Source organism: Galeopterus variegatus, unplaced genomic scaffold (assembly GCF_000696425.1).
Source record: "Galeopterus variegatus unplaced genomic scaffold, G_variegatus-3.0.2 Scaffold137, whole genome shotgun sequence".
Lineage (NCBI taxonomy): Eukaryota > Metazoa > Chordata > Mammalia > Dermoptera > Cynocephalidae > Galeopterus > Galeopterus variegatus.
The window spans coordinates 829,550-847,049 of NW_007726248.1; the positions used below are offsets into that span (position 1 = coordinate 829,550).

General features: G+C 41.5%; 1 protein-coding gene across 1 annotated transcript in view; it reads left to right on the forward strand.

Annotated features, from left to right (window-relative positions):
* The window catches only part of MINOS1 (mitochondrial inner membrane organizing system 1), a 28,269-nt gene extending 17,612 nt beyond the window's left edge, over positions 1 to 10,657 (forward strand). Inside the window, exons 2-4 of the mRNA XM_008589606.1 lie at positions 6,481 to 6,528; positions 7,576 to 7,685; positions 10,403 to 10,657. Coding sequence (XP_008587828.1) covers positions 6,481 to 6,528; positions 7,576 to 7,685; positions 10,403 to 10,417 — 173 coding nt within the window. The 3' untranslated portion in view covers positions 10,418 to 10,657. The remainder of the gene's footprint in view (positions 1 to 6,480; positions 6,529 to 7,575; positions 7,686 to 10,402) is intronic.
* Positions 10,658 to 17,500: the final 6,843 nt, after the last annotated feature.

A 17,500-nucleotide genomic window follows, 5' to 3' on the forward strand; every position in this document is an offset into this window, starting at 1 on the left:
ATGCCCACATATAAATTAACTAATTGTATTTCAGTAAGATGTCTACAACTGTTTTTCTTGTTTTAGGCATTCTTGAAAGTTGTATGGTAGTCAGAGTTCTGAAAGTTGAATCATGTGCTATCCACGCTCATTTAAAAGGACCCTTTTGTGAGTTTGGCTTTTCTTGAAGCAGAGCACACCAGTAATGACTTCCACATTTACCTTCCATATCTTTACTTCTTTCTGCTGACTGGTTTGCTTGTTCTGATCGGAATCCTGGTAATTGATGTCCACCCAAGGAATTCCTACAGATGTTTTAGCCTCTGTCTAGTCTGGATAGCTACAGGAAGGTTAAGGTCTTAAAAAATAGCCACCTTCTTAGTCTGTTTCTTATATGCCCTGCAGCAATATTGACTTTTGAGAAGCTGATTAACATAGACTACATTTACCATCTCTGGGTCTTTGGTCTGGCACACTCTTTTGGTTATTTCACATGACTTGGCATTTACACATGGACACCTGGGACAATCTGTCTTTGCCTCAAAGGATTAAGTAACATGGTTTGAGCTGACTTAAAACTATTTTTTTCCTCATAAATTGGGCCCTGAGCATCTTTCATAAATCAGGAATGTTTCTTGGAAATGTAATTCTCACTAAACTCAGTCCCAAGGGTCCTTTTCTATAAAAGTACATTCTTGTTTGTTCTGTCATAATAAGTGCATTTGATGATTGTAGCACTGTTGTTAGAAACATGATTGAACAGGAAAGCAAGCCTGTTATAAATAGGTCAATTTGATATTAATCCATGTTTGAAGCATAAATATAGCTTTATTAAACACAAGACAACTCTAGGAGAATCTTTTTTACATTTTAAAGCAAAATGGTCTAGTTCGGCAATGTCTGAAGGAATCCTGTATTTTAAAAAATTTATATCAAAACCTGATGTTTTCGTATAAACAATTGCTAATGCCAATGAAGTATAGTCAACTACACAAAGAGCAGGAAAAAACCGGTTCTGATTTTCAGCTGTGGCTCACCCATAGCCAGTGAGGTGTATTTTAATAGAGGATTAACGATTACATTCCACTTTGACATCTTTTGAGTTTTATCACGGAGATGACAGAATTTACTTCCACTTATTGAGCTCTATGTCAGACACTGCTAGAGACTTTCCATTTTCCTAATACAGCAACCCTGTAAGGTTGTTTTCACTCTACAGCTGAGCAGATTGAAGCTGGGTGAGGTTAAGTAATTGACCTGAGGTCAGAGCTATATGGTAAGGGCTGGAGCAGCGGTTTGAACCAGGCCTGTCTTGCTGCAAACATCAGTGCTCCTTCCAATCCACTCAGCAGGAGAGTACATCCCTCATATTTTGTAAGCTGTATCTTTTCTTTTAGACATTTAAGAATGAAGAGTTTGTTTGGCACAATGCTTCTAGGATCTTAAGGACTTGCTGGTAGTTCGAGTAGTTTCTCATATTCACGAACTGCCAATTGAATATGGTATTTAAGTTTTTGCTCATACATCTTGATATAAATTATACAAAACATGGGCTGGCCCAGTGGCGCACTCGTTTGAGTGCGGCGCTTGGGAGCGTGGCGGCGCTCCCGCCGAGGGTTCGGATCCCATATAGAGACCGGTCCGCTCACTGGCTGAGCGCGGTGCAGGCGCAACACCGAGGGTTGCGATCCTGTTACTGGTCATGAAAAAAGACAAAAAGGGAAAAAAAAAAAAAAATTATACAAAATAAAATGGAGTTGCTTTGCAATTTTAATTTGTAGATATATAGATTAAAGTTTAGCACTAACTATACCTTAGGCTTATGAAAATAGGAGACTTGTTTAAAATGTTAAATGTAAGCTGGAGTGAGGTCTTAATTACCATATAATAAGTTATTGATAATTGAAATGGATATATCATCTTTTTTTCCCCCTGTGATCGTTTATAGAAATGTTTCAAAGTGAATTTCTGCAAGGTTTTTTTTTTTTTCCCCCTCTGTTCCTCTCCAAACAATGAGTTGTTCTTCCTTAATTGAAAGTCCATTGGCAACTGCAACTTTTGCTAAGTTGATTCTGCAGGAGCGTGTATTGCTCCAACTTGTTCTTTTTAGGGGCTAACATCCAAAATACATTTCTACCCCAAGATTGCAATCAGATTATATAGCCTACTTGTTAATTCCTGCTGATTATGTTTGCTTCTGATTATTTGCAGTGAAGTAAAACTTTATGATCTGTGGCATGCTGAGAGCAAAGATTTTTCTAAATGTAAAATAAAGTTGCATTGAGTAACTAGAAATTGTCCATAACTGTAATGGCCATCAACATATATTTCCCCCTACTTCAGAAACCAAAAGCTTTTAGAAAGGTATATACTAGTGTACCTTCCTTGCTTGTTATCCTTTTAAATTTGTAATAAAATCCATTTAGGCATAAGATAAGGCAATATTGTTTATATAGGTAGTGGGAGCAGAGTTCTGTATTCTGTTATTAAAATAGTATCTATCAGATGAACTGTTAAGGAATTGCTCCTTCCTAAAAATGTGTGTTTATCTACTAGCCAGTTCTATGATGTACTTTTGGGCACTAAGCATGCATTACATCGTGTAGTTAGATTGATTTGGCATAATTTCTTTTTGAAAGAATATGTGCCAATTCTTTTTCCTCTCCAAATGAAATGGTTTCAGAGCATGGGCTCTATGCCTAATGTCAATTCCATAAGCCTCCTCTGTTGTGTTTTTTTTTCCTTGCCACCCCGCCTCCTCACCCTGTAACTGGACTTTGCCATGAATGAGGAAGATGTGTACCTATAATCAGGTATTTCTTTACTTTAGGGTTATTAGTCATTTCAGAAAGCATGGACTTTTGAGAACAGGCTTGAATTGTGGGGAGGAAAAGTTATATAAATGTATTCATAGTTAAATATTTGCTTCCAGGGAAGGTGAAAAATGCTTTGTTCTTTTTCCTTTGGCTTTTTTCCCCCAAAAGAACTTGTCATGCAACACCACCAGCAAAAAAAATGTTGCCAAAGGCAGAGAAAACTCTTCTCTTTTCCATGTTGGTTTGTTTTTATTGTAAGACAAACCTTTCATGTTTTATTGTTACGAAGTTTAAACCTGGCCTAGAGGTGCCAGTCTTTAGTGGAAACAGCTGCAGTTTTGGTGTCCCCTGATCAGGTGGGACTTTCTTTGAAGCAACATGTTGCCTTTTAAAAGAGAGCTGAGCATGTGAGAACTTGAATCTGTAAAACTCATCAGCAGTTCCACCATTGTTTATCTCTTAAGTAACTGAGATAGCTAACTTTAAGTAAAACATTGCAATTAAGTCATTTTCTAAATAATTTTTTTTGGAGAGAATTGTTACTTTGTGTCTTAAAAATATAGAAACGGAGAAAAATCACAATTAAGAACTGAAGATACAGCAGTTCACTTTAACGAACATCACAGAGCATGTTCCTTGATAACTCCTCCTTTTGGTTAGTCTGATCGTGATTTTGATTTCATAGTTATACATGCAGATGAATGCCTCTAACAGGAGCAAAACTGAGTGGTTGGGCATATGTCTAAATTCTAGAGATTAAAGATTTTCTATTAACTGATGTTGAAACATTTTTCATCTTTTTGATTGAATGATACTGGTAGCAGTGTACTTTAGCATCATTCTTGGTCTGCTACTAGGAAAAGTTGAGCATCAGAGAGCTTTCTTTCCTTGGGGGAAAATAGAAGAGACAGGAATGGAGTCAGAGGGACAAGAAAAATGCTGAAATAGTTTCCTTTTGGGCTTTTGATTTCTTTGCCAAAAAATTGCCTCCAGATGGAGAAGAGCAAAAGCTCTGATTGTAAGCCATTATGTTTTTACTGGCCTACCTCCTCATCCCGTTGCCTGGTTTGGAATCTGTAAGCCAGTCCAAGTCCTTTACCTCATTTTCTAGTACCAATTTACTGTCTTACTCATCTTCCAGCTGCAAGGGGTGAGGCCATTCGCCTTGAAATTGAACCTGTGCAGTTTTATAAACCAAGCAACAGCAGATTCTTGCCAAGAAGTGTCAATATCGATGGCTCCTATTTCTCTGAAGTTCTTGAATCATGCCTACTGGTAGACTTGTGTCTGTGACATGTGTGGCAGGATTAGTCTGAGAATGAATCTGAACAAGCTCCTTTGACTTTGTGTAGACTTGTTACTACCATCGTTGTCTAGTATTCTGCGCTGTTGCATGGGAAGCACAGTTCGTTTTTTTGACTATACCTTACTTCACTGGCAGTAGAAATCTTGACACTGTAATTTTCCTTGGGAGGTAGTGATTGTTTAGGGGTTGAAATTGTAGGGGAAACCGATGTCTGGACATAGTGGGTACAGTGGCATTGGAGCCTGGCAGACTTGAGACCAGTTTACTGTTTTCCAACTAACTAAAGAGTATCCTTGGGTACGTTATTTTCTGCATGTGGAAAATGCAACATAATATCGTAGTAGGTTGTTGTTTGGTTTAAAAGAGAATGTTGGGGGGTGAGGGGAGAGAATGTTGGGTACTCATGGGAAATACTCAGATGTTAATTCCTTTCTCTTTTTTTTTTTGTCTTTTTTCGTGTCCGGCAACGGATTGCAACCCTCAGTGTCGCGCCCGTACCGGTTTTACTTAATCTTCATATGTGTGTAAATAGACTCTTCTTTAAAACCAAATTGAATAGAAGTTACACCAACACATGTGAATGTGTTCCAGGAAGAAGGAACGGCAAGTGCATAAGCCTTGAAATAGGGATGAACCAAGCAGATTCAAGGATAAGAAGGCCAGATTTCTGGTCTTATTTCCATAGTCCATTGCCATGCCACACTATATAACAAGTGGTGGTAAAGATGCAGAACTTCTAGATATCTTATACATTGCTGGTGGAAATGCAAAATAGCATTGCCACTTTGGAAAACAAGTTAGCCATGCACTGACTCTATAACTCAGCAATATCACTCCTAGGTGTTTACCCAAGAGAAAAGAAAACTTATGTTTGTTCACACAAAAAGCTGCCCATTAATGTTAATAGTGGCTTGATTCATAATGGCCTCAAACTGGAAAAAAATTCAAATATCCTTCAACTGATGAAGGAATAAACAAAATGTGGTACATGTATGTAATAGAAGACTACACAGCAATAAAAAGGAACAAACCACTGACACATGTAGCAACATGCTTGAATCTCAAATGTATTACGCTAGTTGAAAAAAGCCAGACTCAAAATCTATCCAGTGAGCGGGAGCCGGTCTGTATGTGGGATCTGAACCCTCGGGCGGGGCGCGCCGCCGCGCTTCCCAAGCGGCGCACTACCCAGTGCGCCACCGGGCCGGCCCCCCTTTCTCTTTTCTTTATGTCAATTTTGATTGGGGTCTGTAAACTGACTAGTTTTCTACTATTTTATTAAATTATATGAAAATTAGGATGATGTATTTTCAGATATTACATTTTAAAGTTGGACACCCAAACAGAACCTAACACAAGGTCTATTGGACAGGGCAAAGTAATATATATATATATATACACACACATACACACACACGCATATACACACACATATATATATTTGGTCTTTTAAAAAAACAAAAAACCAGAACGTTCCTTTTCTAAGCTTGGATTCCGTGAAGTTTGGTTTAAAATTAGGTATTTAAAAATTTTTTTTGTACAGACCACTAAAATAGGTTGTGTTTGTCTTTTATTTCAAAAGCTGGTTATTAAAAGTGCTCTATGAGTGAAATGAGAGGATTAATCTCCACATTTGGGGCTCTTGAGGGATGTGCTTTCCCTCTGTCTGGATGTTCTGACTTGTGAGATAGCACAACCCTTAGTAATTGTTCTGGATCACTCCTTTCTGTCTTCCTCAAAAAGTAGCCAACACGCAAAATGCTGAGGTGACAAGGAGAACTTCCTGTTGGCACTGTTTATCTGATGTTTTGGCTGTGGCCCTACACAAGCTCGGTAGGAGAACCCAGGATGCTGGAGGCTACTTGCAAGCAGTGCAGAGAAGTTCTACTCGAGAACAGTCACTTGGCTTGACCCGCCACCTGTCCCCACTACAACTTGTCTAATAAGAATGGGGAATAAAGTTTTTATTTCCTATTGTGGGCAGGAGACCAAAGGTATCTATTAGGGGGCCGGCCCGGTGGCGCACTGCTACAGTGCGCCGCTTGGGAGCGCAGCGGTGCTCCTGCCGAGGGTTCGGATCCCACATACAGACCGGCCGCTCACTGGCTGAGCAAGGTGCGGGCAAACCACCGAGGGTTGCGATCCCGTTGCCGGTCCCGGTCCGGTACGGGCGCGACACTGAGGGTTGCGATCCGTTGCTGGTCACAAAAAAAGACAAAAAGGAAAAAAAAAAAAAGGTATCTATTAGGTTGGAGATGAGAAAATTTACTGTCTATGAAATCATGAAAAAACTGTTTTATGATGTTCACATTTGAGAAATGTTAATCTTTGTCAAGTTACTATTATGAGATTTGACGTGTTTTTTCTCCCTCTTTGTAGGTACTGGTTTTGGACTAGGAGTTGTTTTCTCACTTACCTTCTTTAAAAGTAAGTGTGACTCTTGTAACCTTTCAGCACAATGTCATAGTGTATACATATGCATAGCAGGGATACTTCCTGAAGACACATCTAGAAGCTGCCAACCCATCCATTTATGGGGTCAGGTAGGCCATTGTAAAATGAGTTAGACAAAGAACGTTGACTCGAAAGAGGTCAAAATGGGTTGGGCATCTCCAGCATTCCCCTTGGGCATTGAGTCAGGGTGCCTGATATCTTAAATATGATATCATTTCGAAAGCCTGTACTTTATGCCAGTGAGTCATTTGGCCAAATCTAAATCCTCAGATATTTGTAATTAATTATAATTTTTTCTAAAGGAACTTGAAAATGAGAGTCCTGCTGGTAATAAAAACAAGTGGACCAGAAATACACATGCTTCTTGGCCAAAAATTCTCCTAAGCAAAGGGTAGGCAATATCTCTTTCATTTTGTGGAAGAACTTCTGGAGGTTTAGATACTGAATTGAAGCCAAAGAGGTCACTTTGACCTCTTCCCATGAAGAACTGGCAAGAGATACATAACTAGAGAATCATAATTATCACAGTGCTGATGTGAAATGATCATTTACAGGTTGGGTTAAGTAAACCCCATAACTTGCTATAATCAGAAGTATGTAAATGTTGGTGAAATTCCTGCATATTTTAAAAAATTCATGCACTTTACTGAAACATATTATTACTTCTAATAAGGTAGAGAAATTAGTTAAACTGAGCAAGTGATTAGAACTGATACAGAAAAGGTAGAAGACTCAACTGTGTCTACTGTTTTCTTATTGTACCACTTATTTTCCTTGAACCTAGCAGCATAAGTACTTAATAAATATTTGCTAAATTAATAATTTTACTAATTAAACACACCCCGCCTCACTTTTCCTGGCCGCTGATGAAATATTGACAAAAATGTATGGTATGTTGTAATCATTAGTCTGGTACATGTTGAATATTCATTGAACCCTAAGCAAAAGTATTTAAGGGGTGAGGGGTTTTATCTTCTTCTGATGGCTCCCTATTGGGATTTTCCTTTTTCTGCTCACTAGGAAGAATGTGGCCATTAGCCTTTGGTTCTGGCATGGGACTGGGAATGGCCTGTTCCAACTGTCAGCATGATTTCCAGGCTCCATATCTTCTTCACGGAAAATATGTCAAAGTATGTACAGAATTGATATTTCTCTTTCTTTCAGAAGAAAAAGAGGTTTCTCCTGAGCGCCTGAAGAATTCTTTAGAGTGTATAAAATGAATAAATAAACTGTGTGTCATTGTGGCATCACTGAGATCCCAATTGCTCTTTGGCCTTTAGTGATGTTGACGTTGTTTTGGTGCTGGCAGTCTCCCTGCCTTCAGTTGCATATGTACATTCATGTTTATACTCATTATTAGCTAACTGGAATTGACAAACCTGCCTGAAAGTTTATCATCAGTGGTAGATTTGTGTTAACTATTGGAAGCAATTTCCATTTAAGATCTGAGAGTGCCCTATGAACATCTCACACATACTCAAGCTGAACCTGGACACTCCTGGGACTCAGCCATTAGTCCACTTTTTTATTGAAGAAGACAGTCTTGACTGTAAGTCCCACATGATCCTACCAAAGTCCTCCTCTTCAGGTGCATTTTTTTTTTCTTTTCTTTATTTGGGCATCCCTGGTGGATTTTTAATGATGCAAACAGGCTGGAAAATTATTACTCATGCCTCAAAAGGGAAGAGGGTAGCCTGCTTTCTAAAGTTTTTCTGTGTAGCAGCCTTTCCCTTTGTCTACTTTAAATGATTGGTTACCATGGGGTTTAAGTGACAAGATCATGGGAGGCTGGGTGCTCAAGGATAGAGGTGGTATTTATTTTTGTATCTCCAAGACCTGAAAGGAAGTAGGCACTCAAATAAATGTAAAATGAATGAATGAAGTAAATTATATATTCTATTAGGTTTAAGTGTTAATGGCCTAAGGTTTGCTAAGGCATAACCTTCGTAGCAACACAACCTTCAACAAAGAACTTCACATTCCCTGAATGCATAGAATCCTTGCTTTCCAGGTTACCCTTGAGCTAGAATCACTGTGGTCTGGGCAGCAAGCGGGGGCTAGTGGAAAGAGCATAGAAGCTAGAAGACCTGGGTGCAAGCCACGCGCTTCCTTTGTAATCAAGAGTTGTTTCATTTCTGAGCTTCTGATTTCCATGCATAAAATGAGGATGATAATTTCTACTATAGGGTTGTTGTGAAAATTAAATGTGAAAATGATTTTTTTTTTTTCGTGTCCGGCAACGGATCGCAACCCTCAGAGTCGCGCCCGTATCGGACCGGGACCGGCAACGGGATTGCAACCCTCGGTGTTGCTCCCACACCTCGCTCAGCCAGTGAGCGGCCGGTCTGTATGTGGGATCCGACCTCTCGGCGGGAGCGCCACCGCGCTCCCAAGTGGCACACTGTAGCAGTGTGCCACCGGGCCGGCCCTGAAAATGATTTTTTTTTTTTCGTGTCCGGCAACGGATCGCAACCCTCAGAGTCGCGCCCGTATCGGACCGGGACCGGCAACGGGATTGCAACCCTCGGTGTTGCTCCCACACCTCGCTCAGCCAGTGAGCGGGGACTGGTCTGTATGTGGGATCCGAACTCTCGGCGGGAGCGCCACCGCGCTCCCAAGTGGCACACTGTAGCAGTGTGCCACCGGGCCGGCCCTGAAAATGATTTTTTTAAGCTGAGAGGTGCTTTGAAAATAGAAACACTGGTTGTTATAGTTGAGGCCAACTGAGAAAGGGTGATTGTTGTCCATTGTTCCACCATAATAACAAGTAGAGTGGAAAATGTGGTACAAATCCATGTCCTAATTCTGGTCAAGAGCTGTAGCCACAAGGTCACCAAATCTCAAATAACGGTATCCCATCGCCACTCAGCGGCCTCCACGATAGAGCCTGCTTACACTCTGTCAGCTGCCTTCCAACCAACCCATGTGTGCTAGACAGAGAATGGGAGCAGGGAGAGCTTATGTTAATGAACCATTTCTGTACCAGAGCAAGGGTGAGGTCATCAGAGGGACAGTGCATGAAGAGGCACAGCTGCATGGCACCAAAGCTGACGACAGGCCGTTTCCACTGTTCCCGCCTCTTCACTTTCCTGGCACCAGCAAAGTTGAGTTTGTGGGAGAACAGAAAGAAGCAGGGAGAGGAGCTTGAGGTCTTTCAATAGTTTAAAATGTTTCCATTGTTCCAGACTGAGTTGTCATGGATGATGGCTCAGGGGTGGTTATATGCATATTATCTACTTAATGACTGGGAGTTACTGTGGAAAATATTGTTACATTTTTTTTACAGCCTTGTGTGTGCTGCTCCAAAGTGGCCTTGTAACTTTATATGAACTTGAGTCTGTGCCTCCATGTTGTCATCCTTCATTCTGTTTAGTCGTATTATGACAACTGCTTGTTGAGTGCCTGCTATGCTCTGTGGACTATCCTAGGTGCTTTATATTTTTTTCTCTCTAGACCTCCACATGGATTTGTGAGAGAAGTGCTAATATCCTCATTCAGCAGATGAGAAGACAGAATCTTACTGGGGTTAAGAAACTTGCCAGAGATCAGATAATTAGTAGGCTGTTTGATTCAGGTCATGCTCTTTCCACTCACCTGTGATCCTTTAGATAGGTTTTAGGAATACAGTTATCCAGATATACTGATTGTTTAGCCCTATTCTGCTCCTTTCCCATTCTTCTCCCTCTAAGATTGGGGGAGCCAGCCCTTTTGTGACACAGTTTTAAAGCAAACAGTGTGGTAAGGTTTGGGCCCCGTTGGTGCCTTGGGTATGACCTGAAGTGGCAATTAGAGAAGCTTGTCAAAATGCTGTCAGCAGAGTTCTAACCTGAGTGTCGTTGCTTTACAGGAGCAGGAGCAGTGACTTACACCTGAGAACATCCCAGTGGGAAGAAAAGAGAAATTATGTTTATTCCTCAGGAATACTGAAGTGCCCTGGAGTAAGCTGATACTCTTCTGTAACAATGTTATCAGTAATGCTTTAAACTCCAGCACACTGTTTATGTATTTGAAACCAAGTCTGTTTCTTGTTTTGTATTTTCTCTCTGGCAGTTGTAAGGAGGTGGTCTTAAAAGAAATAAATTAAACAAAAATAAGAGACCCAGTGCATGGCCTTTGTTTCTTTGCCTTGGTCTCTCCTGAGCATGAGGAGGGCTATGTTTGAACTGCCAGCAGCTGTCACTGCCTGGTCACGACCTCTCCGAGAGCCCCTCGTGAAACCCCAGCCGTGTGCATTTCTCCCCATTGTCCCTGGATGTGTAGTTTTCACAACTGCTCCCACCTCATTGGAGGAGGTTGGAGATTGCTGCCACGCAGTCTGATGAAGATGACCAATGTCTTGAGGAGCTTTTCCTTGCTGTAGCAGCTCTTTACAATCTGTGTGTCGTTCTCACCAGCGGACCTGGCAGGGCATGTCTCAGCTGTGCCTTCTGCACTGAGGTCAAACAGCTGCCGTGTTAACAGGGTATGAATGCTCACTCCATTGATGTGAAGTCCTGCAGCTTCATGGAGCTTGACACAGCCCAGTCTTCAGTACTGGATGGCCACGTTTGGGGTAGGTTTTATTTTCATATAGCAGCTGAGTTTGAGAACAAAAGGACCACTTCTAATGCCCCTCCGTGAGTTTGTTCCTATGGTTTCATTTGAACTAGGTAGTCTGGACACAAGAATAATATTTTAGCAATTTCTTCTGAAAATTTGCAGAACTCCAGAGCTCAGGCTTTCGTATCTTATTTCTCTCATTGTAAGATTAAGATGGGCAGGGCCGGCCCGGTGGCGCACTGGAGAGTGCGCCGCTTGGGAGCGCGGCGGCGCTCCCGCCGAGGGTTCGGATCCCATGTGAAGACCGGTTCCCGCTCACTGGCTGAGTGCAGTGCGGGCGCAGCGCCGAGGGTTGCGATCCCGTTGCCGGTCCCCAGTACGGGCGCGACACCAAGGGTTGCGATCCCGTTACCGGTCAGTAAAAAAGAGACAAAAAGGAAAAAAAAAAAAGAAAGATTAAGATGGGCAGAGCTTGATCCCTCTTGCCACTTTATCCTGTAAACGTTGATTGAGCATATACTATGAATTAGGTACTGTTGTGGGCAGCAGAGATAAATGGGTAGAAAGACAGACCCCTGCTTTCAGGGAGCTTAGAGTCTGATGGAAATAGACATACAAATGCTTGTGACTCTGAAAAAGAATTGTTCTAACAGGGAGGTGGGGCGTAGACAAGGTACAGTGAGAACAGAGGAAAAGGAGAAGCTAGTCTCCTTGGGAGGCCTCTCAGAGGACGGAATACATGGACTGAGACTTGAAGTTGACCGGGGCATTTCAGACAGACAAGGAAGAGAAGGGAAGTAGCTCTGTGAAGGCTCAGAAACATGGAAGTGCATATTGTAGCTGGGAAACTTGAAGTAATTCAATATAAGCAGAGTGTGCAGGGGCAAGGGAGAGGTGTGGAGGGATGAGCTGGGCTCCAAGGTAGAGCTTATGTCTGACCCCAGTTCTGGAACATTGATTAGACTTTAGTTCTTACAAGTGCTTTAAGGAGTAGGTTCAGGCTAGCAGATACCCCCCTCCCTCATCCTTCGCCTCACTCCCCTTTCCAGAAAGGTGTGCCAGGCTCTGGACCTGAACAGGCAGTAGTGGCATTCTGCCCTGAAAACTATTCAGGCTCCTCTGCTCTCTGGACTTGTTTGTGTCTTTGGGTCACCTAAAGCCCAAAGATGGACTGAGCCTAGGACTGTAAGTCATGGGTACAGCTTGCCATAGCCACTCAGCTGTCTTTCACTTGGCCCTCTTCATTCCATGATCAAGGCGACCCATGCAATTAAAAGGAAAACAGCCATGCAACCATTTTCATCCCTTCCACTTGTCTCCTCCGTGTTTGCTTTAAAAGTTAGTATTTTCCACCATTTTCCGATCTTCATTCAGGCAGAAAGAAAAATAACAGGTACCCTTCCAAAGAAGACGAAGAGAAAACACAGTGTGCCCACTAATTCTCTTGATACGTCAGAAAAATATGTAGTTGAGAGGAACATTGGAACCAAGCTTCTTTATCCCATTAGTTGTTAGGTTTAGGCATTTATTTGGGTGGATCCCTTTGCCCAGTACCTTTAAAGCACCGCTTAAGTGCTTTGAGAAATTGGTCAGCTCTGTGAGGGATTAGTTCTGGGCAAAGGCCAGCCAAAGGAAGCATTGACTATTTGCTTTAGTTCCAGAGTACTTTGTATTCCTGCCTTGAAACTCTTAACAGAGACTGGCCCAAAGCACAATGCCTGATCTCGTCCCCACTCCCCGCCCCCATCTCAGATCAACCTTCAGACAGTTCCAGCTTGTTGGCAAAGGCATACATTCTGTTCTCCTTTAAGTTTCATTAGAAATTCAAGTCCTCTGGGGCCCTGTTCCCTTGTGGGGTTGTGAAACTGACTTTGCTTCTTGTCTGCCCTTCTGGAACCAAATACAACGAAATTCATGGGTTTGAAGAGAGAGTGATGGGAACCCAGCTGGGCACAGGATACTAGGATAAAGCTGTGGCGCCCCAAAAGTGGCCTATTCTGCCAACATATATAAATACATACAGTCTGAACTTGACACTGTATAATTTGGCTCAGAACAATATGTATTTTGAACTCATTTAGGTGGATGCCTCTGGCATTCCAAGTACCCACTGCGGGAGCCTTTATCGGGCTGCATTTGCTTTATGCAGAAGTATGCCTTTGTTCTGAGAAATGGCCTCAACACACTGTTGAGCTGTCTCCTTTAGTGAGTGTCATCTTCTCATCCATTTCAGAAGATCCAAGGATGCAGTCTTGAAAATCTGCTTGTCGGAAATGCAGGGATTGGGAATGGAGATGACTATGTAGGTTTGCTTTTAGTTTTCCCAAACCTCAATGTTTACTTTTTTTTTTTTAATGTAACCAAGCCATAATTGCATTTTTCTTGTCGTGGTTCAGTCTGACTGTATTGTTGAAGGACTATTTTTGAACCTGTCCAAATAAACTCTGCAGAATATTTCCACAAGGATGTTACTCCATGGGTCTGGGACAGCCTTCATCCTGAATGGTACCAAGACACAAATGGTTTCCTGTTGCATGTTTTCTAATTACATTACATAAATGCAAAGAGGGTGGAAGGGAGAAAGTGGAAATTCTAAGTACCAAAAGGAGATGTTAAGTTTAGAATAAAAAGCTCATATGGAAGCTATCACCATTTTTTTCTTTGTGTGCTGTAAGCTCCACTTCCCCTTGGACATCATAGGATGGTGTTGGGGTAAACAAAACCTGGACAGGAGCAGGGGGGAAGTCCCATATTCAGTGCGTGACCTCTGCATGTAACAAGCGTGAGAGTCGGTGATAACTGTTGTAGCAGTAGAGGGTGGACAGGGAACGAGGGAGAGGCAGGGCTGTAAAAGCAGGAAGACCATAGGTTTGGGAGTTAGAGGACCTGGATCCAGGTCCTTATTCCACTTCTTACATGCCATGTGATCACGAGGAATATCATTAACTTCTTCAAACTTCAGTATTCTCATCTGTAAGGGGGAAGATAATTCCTGTCCTGTAGGCTTTGAAGGTCAAATATATGTGCTAACAAAAGTGTTTAGAGTACATGGTATTAATGGTATGTAGTCAGGGGTCTGTTCTAGGACAGAAAGAAGGCATAATCCTTGAGTTCAAGGAGTTGGCATTTAGGATTGAAATTAGCAAGATCTGAGGGAGAGAGTGAGTGTCTCAAATGAGTTCCTGGTAATAAAAATCCTAAAAAGTGTTGGAAAACACTGTGCATCTTCGTGTTAGTGTCACTTATTCTTGCTCTACTCCATTGAGATACGTATGAGTAAAGCCACTGTGGCTTCTCTCCTGAACTCCATCCTCACTTTTTTATTTTTTATTTTATTTTATTTTATTTTTTCCTTTTTGTCTTTTTCCGTGTCCGGCAACGGATCGCAACCCTCAGTGTCGCGCCTGTACCGGACCGGGACCGGCAACGTGATCGCAACCCTCGGTGTTGCACCCGCACCTCGCTCAGCCAGTGAGCGGCCGGTCTGTATGTGGGATCCGAACCCTCGGCGGGAGCGCCGCCGCACTCCCAAGTGGCACACTGTAGCAGTGTGCCACCGGGCCGGCCCCCATCCTCACTTTTTTAAAAGTCAGAGTTCTTTAGTGAGCACAGGGTCTCAGTGCTAGCTTAGGAGGGAATGGAGGGAAAAAGATGCTGAAGAAATAGAATGGGAACCTGAGAACTTCTCAAGGAGCTTCTGGCCTGGTAGGAAACATGACTGTTGCTGAGCACTTGCATTCAGGATAATTGGCCTCAATTGCTTGATCCTCACTTAAGGAGTTGAGAGCCAGAAGGTGTACAAGGGGGAAGGAGAGGTCAAGAATTCTTGGAGGAGGTGTGGGCAGGTGATGAATCTTTAATAGGGAAGAACGTAGGGCTAGAAAAAAGAGCTCATTATCAACTGTCAATCAAGTCATCTTTCTTTATTCCTGGTCTGGCCAGTTTGAGCCAGATGGATCTTATTTTGATCACCTCAAATGCATACATAATAATAGATAATATTTATTGGGTAAATGCTGTGTGCCAGTTACTGTTCTAAGGCTTTACATATATCATAACACTTAATTTTTACAACTGTCCTATGAGAGAAGCACTATTATCCTTATTTTATAGATGAAGAAACAGATTTTGGAAGGATGAATTTTACCCAAGGTAATAGGTGATGCATGTGGGATTTGAACCTGATTCCAGAGCCGCGATTCTTACCTATTCTCTATGCTGGCCAAAAGCTGTTTAAACTGGGATGGGTCATATCAAACTGGTTTGATCCAGTTTAAACCTGATTCGACATACTTGAATTAGTTGAAATTGATCAGAGCCAGTTTCATTAAATTTAAATTGATAAATTGATCTAATTTGAAATCAGCTGTATTTAAGAAAATTATTTCTGTTTATTAATCAGAAACATAATTGTCAATCAGAGCTTCAGGTCCGTGTTACTGATGAGTTTTGCTAAATCCTTGCAAATATAATAAAGCATCGTGACGTTTTATTGGCCTATGCATGTTAAAAACTATATGCTTTTTAATTAGATTTTTTTTTCCTTTTTGTCTTTTTTACTGACCGGTAATGGGATTGCAACCCTCGGTGTCGCGCCCGTACCGGGGACCAGCAACAGGATTGCAACCCTCGGTGTTGCTCCCGCACCGCGCTCAGCCAGTGAGCGGGAACCGGTCTCCATATGGGATCCAAACCCTCAGCGGGAGTGCTGCCGCGCTCCCAAGCGGCGCACTCTCCAGTGCGCCACCGGGCCGGCCCTAAATTAGATTTTTTTGAGACAGTTTATAAACAGTAAAGTGTACCCATCACTAGGTAGAAAAAGAAAATCCATTTATAGTACATACTGGTAATATTTACTACCTTTATGTTTTACTTTTAAGGGGTTATAGTTTTGTAACTTTTAATTTTGGTATAATTTTACACTTACAGAAAAGTGAAAACAATACAAAGAACTCCTTTGTACCTTTTACCACGTTTACCAGTTGTTCACATTTTCCCCCATTTTCTTTATCATTCTGTGTGTGTGCACATGCACAGTATTTCTGAGCCATTTGAGAGTGAATTGGAGATATTGTACCCATATAAATTCCAATGTATATTGTCTGAGAATAAGGACATTATCTTAAATAACCATACTCCCATGATCAAAATCAGGAAATTAACACTGATACAATAATATATCTAATCCACAGTGCATATTCAAATTTTATGAAATTTTATTCAAATTGTTGAAGTGATGTATTGTGTAGTTATTTCCCTCCAGTTCAGGATTGTGCATTTATTTTATTTAGTTGTCGAGTCTCTTTCTTTAATCCTGAACAGTTCATCAGCCTTTCTTTTTCTTGACCTTGACATTTTTGAAGCGTACAAACCAGTGATTCTGTAGAACGTTTCCCAGGTTCTGTTTGGGTTTGTCTGATATTTCCTCATGAATAGATTCAAACTTTGCAATTTTGGCAGAAGTAATGATGGGTTCTTTTCAGTGCATAACATCAGGAGGCACCTGATGTCCATTTGTCCCAATATTAGTGATGTTAACTTCGTTCACTTGGTTAAGGTGGTGTTTGCCTGATTTCCCCAGTGTAAATTTATTATTTTTCTCTTTGTAATTAATAAGTAAATTGTGGGGAGATAGTTTTGAGACTGTAAAGCATCCATTGATGATTTTCTAAGTTCACTTTTCCTTCTTACTTGGCATTCTGTGAGGAAGAACCTCCCCTTCTCTCCCATTTATTTATATCAGTGTGGACTCATGGATTCTCACTTTATTCAGTTCAGTATAATCCATTACTATTAATATTTATTGCTCAAATTATCCAGATTTGTCCCGGAGGAGCTCTTTCAAGCGGGTTCCTGTATCCTTTTGGCAGACATATCCACACTCCATCCTTTGAGCACAAGATATTTCAAACTCTTCTTGTATTTGCCTTACCCCAGCCTTGGAATCAGCTTTTCCTCAAAGGAGCCCTGCTTCCTTTTAGTGAAGAATGGTAGTTAGAAATCAAGATCTCTAGGTGTGCTTGTTGCTATTGTGTTGATGGTTAGACACACCAATAGCTTTGTCAGCCTCTCAGAGGACAAAGCCAGGAAGTGCGTGTGTGACAATGAGTTCATATTGCTGTCTCGAAGTCCAAAATCTAGGGTTTAGTCTAGCCATCCCACCTTCTATGTTTGTAACTCACTTATCTAACAGTGAGACATCTTGCTATGAATGTGATTTTTAAAGAGCAGGATTTATGCATTAGGTCTGCCTGGCTCCCGGTGTATGTATGAGAGTGTAAATGTGCTGTGATTCTATGAGAGCTGGTCAGTGTGTGGGTGTTCTCTGGTCTCTCGTAGTCTTTGTCTACACATATCTTCCAGTTTCTGTCATTTCTTGCCTTCTATCTTCTCTGCTGTCTTACAA